General features: G+C 39.7%; 1 protein-coding gene across 2 annotated transcripts in view; it reads left to right on the forward strand.

Annotated features, from left to right (window-relative positions):
* Positions 1-2,918: 2,918 nt before the first annotated feature.
* Positions 2,919-5,587, forward strand: part of EDNRA (endothelin receptor type A) — a 27,877-nt gene continuing 25,208 nt past the window's right edge. Inside the window, exon 1 of one of the 2 annotated variants that reach the window (XM_010142215.1) lies at positions 2,919-3,402. In XM_010142215.1, the coding sequence (XP_010140517.1) occupies positions 3,001-3,402 (402 nt within the window). In that variant the 5' untranslated portion in view covers positions 2,919-3,000. The remainder of the gene's footprint in view (positions 3,403-5,587) is intronic. The other variant, XM_010142216.1, reaches the window with a different exon arrangement.

Genomic DNA, 5,587 nt, shown 5'->3' on the forward strand with positions numbered 1-5,587 from the left:
GCTCCGCATCGTGATGAGGGGACGATGGTGCACCTCTGCGTGTGCCTCGTGGGTGTGAGTGCGGGAGAGAGGGAGAACGAGAGACCGGCACCGGGCGGCTCGGGGAACTGTTGTTAAATAAAGTTTAACAGTGCATAGATCTTGTCCAGTGCTTTGCACAGGCTGCAGGGGAGCTAGTACTGCCTTGCCAAGCGCATGCTGGAATTAATCATTCGATAGTGCTTCAAGCGGGGAATCTTTTCTTTTGTGCGGTAGGGGAAGAGCTGGGAGGCGATTACCCCCTCGGCCGAGCGCCCTGGCTGCCCTGGGGGGCGACCAGGAGGAACCCCGCGTCTTGCGGCGTGTCCGCCAGCGCCTTCGCGCCCTGGTTGGGGCTGTTTGCTGGGGTTTACATCTCGGCTGCCTTTTGGGCAGATTAATTCCTTTTACCATCTCAGCTCGTCTTTAATCGTTCAAACAATTTCATTTCCGGCACACATTTGTTCTTCCAGTTCCTAATTCCATTAATTTACGAAGTTACATCGTATATCCAGACACTGCCATGCATAACTGTATTTACTATTAAATGAAATAATCGAATCACTTATTGTGAATCTCGGCATGGGCAGTTTTCTGGCTGAATACCCCAGGCAAGTTAGGAGTTTTGTTCTCTGCATCTGTGGCTACTTCTGCAGTGCGGTAGGAGCCCAGGCACAGCACACGCATGTGGCCTCCAGGTCAACACAAGCACCTCGCACACTCCGGCTACTCAGATTACACGGGAAAGATGAGAGTATGTTATTACAAAAAGTTATTGTGGATGCTAGTATGTGACTTATATGAGGCAGTTTGCATGTTACATCCTGTAACAATATAAATCCTTGGAAAAAATGCACAGAGGCATGAAGGACTGTCAGAAAGCTGTAAGAAAATATCCATCGACATTATTATATTTAAAATTTTCTAATTTTGTTTCTGATGGGAAAATTTCTTTGGGAAGAGGAAATTGGCAACTTTGTTCCCAGCTTTGCATGCTGGCTGCATGATTGCCGTGCTACCATTGTCGTGTTCATATGAGATATATATATATGTCTCATATATATATTTTCTCTCAGAATTTTCACAAGATCGTCTCAGATTTTCACAAGAAAACAACATTCAACAGAAGATTACTAATATAACCACTAAAACGTAGGGCTGTGGGTTCTCTTCGTAGCTCTATCACATTTATTTGGGCAAGTACAAACTTGGGAACGTCATTTAAATCATTACCATTTCCATGTGTAAATTGGGAACCATAGTCATAGAAAATAATGGAAGTATTAATACATGCCTGAAAAGAGTTGCAGTCAAATATGTCTGTTGTTTCTGATATTACTTAGAAACCTGAAGTAAAAGCACTTACTCAGGAACAAAACTGTTCCTGAGTGCCCTGAGATACCATCGTAACCATCATTTCATAAAGAAGGATTTACTATTTGGTATATTAAACATCAAAATCAAGTGCATAGGAACACAGAGTTGACCAGATCCTCATCTCAAACGCACCAACATAGAAGGCGGTAAACGCGGGTCGCTGGTCTGTGAGGGACTGCACTCTACATGCCAGACAGGAACACTCCGGATAAGATCGTGTTTGCTTCTGTGTACAGGTACACGCACACTTGTACAAACCACACACCACCGAACAGGGTAATGGTAGTAAATATTTATACTGTGGCTGAGTCCAGAAGTCCTATCAGTAAATTGTTTACCACATTCTTTCTCCAGTAAATTTCTTGCTCTAAACTCTGGCTTCAGAGCTCCATGAGGAATGAAATTAGGGTTCAGTTATTTGAAAGGATTGTCCCAAAACCTTCATGTGAGCCCGTAGAATTCAGAAAGCTATAAATACTTTTCCTACTCTTCTTTTGGCACTGTAGCACTTTGTCTTCTTTGGCAGATACAAGCCATGTAAAAAAAAAATATTTATTTTAAATTAAACTGAAGCTTCAAGGAAATGGGCCCGAAGTGGCTTTCGTGGTTTCTCGGGAGGTGCAGTTCCTATAACCCCCGTGGCAGGCAGCCAGCTCTGGGGGTTGTACAGAGGCGGTTGTACCTACTGGGACAGAATGCTGTGATGCTTCCATTCCTATCTGGAAACGCCATGGGCTGTTGCTTAAAATACAAAACCTGATAGTTTTTAATGCTCAAAAGAGCTCATATTTTTGTAATTAGCTTCACCATGGTTAAGGACTGAACATGAGTTGCAATGACGTTCAGGAACCAAGTGAGGAACCAAATGACACATAAAGTTTGGAGGGCTTTTCCTGGTCAGAGGTCTACCCTGTGACGAAAAAAGTCCTCCTCCTAGTATCTAGGGACTTTGGATCTGGTCCAGAAGTTGAAATACATATATTTTCAGTCTTTATTTGAAATCCAAGTAATTACAACGTCAGAGAAAAATAATATAAGACCTTGTTGTTGCAATATATCATAAATACTCAGAAAATTAACAAATTTACTATCTTTAATTATTAATGTAGTGCTGCTACCTGACATTTTCAGTGTAAAAATAATAACTTTTTATTTTAGCCAAAATATTCAGCAGTCTCCAAGGCCTCTCTTTGTATACTTTTCTTCTGAGACTATATTTTAAAAACAGAACTTCATCCACCATATTTTTCCCATTCCTATACAAATTCTGTCTCAAACTAACAGGGTTTTATGGGATCTCATTTGTATTAGCTGCCGATTATTTATGGAATTTTTTGTGTTTGCCTTTTGTCAGACAGTTAATGTAAGTAACCCAGATTTCAGAACAGCACAGTGATTACAGACAAGCTTCTGATGTAGAGACATTCAGACACCCTTCCGAAGTGAGAAGCGGGGTGTCTTGCTTCCAGTTGTATTGATTCTGTGTTTGTTTCTTGGTTTTTTGTTTGGTTGTTGTTTCTCTCTGCAGGTGAAGAAGTGAGAAGTATCTCACAGAAATACTGAAAAATCTCTGTCTTGCTGAATTTGGTCTTTTGGGACTTGAGGATGGAAGCCTTGCGTTTAAGAGTTTCCTTGCTGCTGCTGGTTCCAGGATTTGTCCTCGGTGACAGCTCTGACAGATATGCTGCCAATTGGAGTGACTTGGGAAACCACCTTTCCACTTTCTCAGGGATCGAATCCAGCATACTCCTCACCACCAGACAGCCCCTGGTGTCCAACCAGACTGTCAAATGCTCCCAGCAGACCAAGATTGCTGAAACTTTTAAATACATTAACACGGTGGTATCCTGTGCTATTTTCATCGTCGGAATGGTTGGGAATGCAACGCTGCTGAGGATCATTTACCAGAACAAGTGTATGAGGAATGGCCCGAATGCACTGATAGCCAGTCTGGCGCTCGGAGACCTTATCTATATTGTCATTGATATTCCTATCATTGTGTACAAGGTAGGATGCAACACCAGTACGTTCTAATTGCAGTTTCCTTACGAGTACCCGGTCTGCTCTCTCTGGTTACCTCTTTATTAAGCAGTGCTTTTGTGACCCTTAAGAAAAAATACAACTCCTTTTTTTTCTGCAACAAAAACTTGGCTCTCAGGTCTCACCTCCACAAAGAAAAAGTGTATCTCCTCTTAAAGATGCTGTAGCTCCGAGCCCTTAACCAAAGCGTGGCCTTGGGCATTTCACAGGAACGCGTTATTTGTTATAGCTGCTATAGCTAGCAGAAGAATTTATGAGGGAAGACTTTTATAAACTGTTCTCCTCCGTGGTGGACATGCAGCATTGGACTAGTTGCTATTTTGGAATATCCTATCCCTACTTTATGTTTTTACAGAAAACACTCTCTGCGAGCTGTAGGCTTCGTGTTACCACTTTGCAGAGAGAGATTATGTCAGTTAAATTGTGCATTCAGGTTTTAATTTAATAATCATTAATAGCAGATACTCAAAATTATTCCAGAGTTAGTAAAATCAATTATATTGCAGAACATTTTTGAATACTAAATTTCATCGGGATTTGTCTAAGTATAAAAAGGGTCCTCAGCAATTCTTTAACCTGGTACAAAGTTATCCTGTCACAGTTTTTTATTTTCCATCTTAATTAAACAAAACCATAAAGCAGTGCTTTTACTGATGCAATATATGTGTTTACTGATGTAACTCGCATGATTCCCGGACAGGCTTGAATGAAGAGAACTGACTCTTTTTAAAATACATCTCACCGATACTAACTTCTCTTAGAAAATACTCAAAGAATTCTGTAAGCTTGTATCTGTATCTTTGTGGATTGCACAGAGTAAGGAGTGCATAGCTGATAGGATATTATATTTTTGTTTTCTTTTCCCAGTAAAAACTAACAGTGTTTCTGTTAGTGAATAGAACTCTAAGTAATATAATGAAAAAAAAGAATCCTCACAATTGTGGCCCTTACAGATTCTAGAGACTAGTAAAAAAAAAGCATTTTGTGCATTTTATCTTTGTTAAAATGCAGTACCCGATTCTGATCTTCCAGCAATATAAATTACAGATAAGCCTTTTAACTTTATCTGGTTTTAATATAATACAAATTTGAAACGAGGATAGAGACTATTAATAATAATGCACAATTTAATGGAAATTCTAGTTTCCACTTTCCAGTATTCCACCTGGGAAATTAAATAATCAATTTGTTGATAAGATAGCAGATATCTGTGGAGGGTTTTGGATGAGCAAGTTGATGAGCCTCTGCATGGTTTGAGATTCACTCGTCTTCCGTAGCCTGTTGGGGTGTGGGGTTGGGCTTCTGCGTGTGGTCATGATTCTTACAAACAGGACTCGTCGTCTGGACTGCATCTCCCATGATGCCTTACGGTTTCCTCCCTGGTAAATTATCCCGATGGCTTTATGGATAATTGCTAAGGCAGTGTTCTTACTTCTCATGGTATTTCTGATAGGAAATTTTAAGGAGAAACGGTATGTGGTTTTTTTCGGAGCTGAGTTTGGGAAAGAACAGGTATTTTCATTACACAACATTTTTTAAGGCTTTCAAGAGCTCTGATGTTTCTTTATAAAGAAGAATGGAAATCTGGAATTAATTTTGCCTTTCAGAATTGCCTTTTGATGGTCTTCTAAAAATTCTTTAGAAGCTTAATTAAAAGTAACAAACAATATTTTTCACATTCCCTTTATTACTTTGCAATTCATTTTTTCTATTAATTTTCTGACACTTTTTGGCATTCTGTGGGTTCACCTGCCTTGCTCTATCTCATATGATGAGCTGACCTGAATTTCTCTGAATTTTTGTACTGCAGAGAAGTATTTGATAAATACAGGCTGTGAATGGAACTGCAGCCCCTTGACATCGGTGTATGTCAATTCCCACATGTAAGCAGGCAGAATTAAAACCGCATTTACAAGAATAGTTCTAGCTTTTGGTAATTTTTTGAGTGCTTGAATCTCCAAAATAAATTACTTCAAAATTACCATATACAACCATCTTGTACAGCATTAGCTGCGTGTATTCTGATACAGCGGTGCATTTACTGCGTTTATAAGGCTATAGCCTTATAAATTATTTATAGTCCAGTTTTCATATAAACCATTCAGTAATATGTGTACTTACATTAGAGGCTGATTTTAAAGTCTGATGAACG

This window comes from Buceros rhinoceros, unplaced genomic scaffold (genome assembly GCF_000710305.1).
Source record: "Buceros rhinoceros silvestris isolate BGI_N320 unplaced genomic scaffold, ASM71030v1 scaffold1228, whole genome shotgun sequence".
Lineage (NCBI taxonomy): Eukaryota > Metazoa > Chordata > Aves > Bucerotiformes > Bucerotidae > Buceros > Buceros rhinoceros.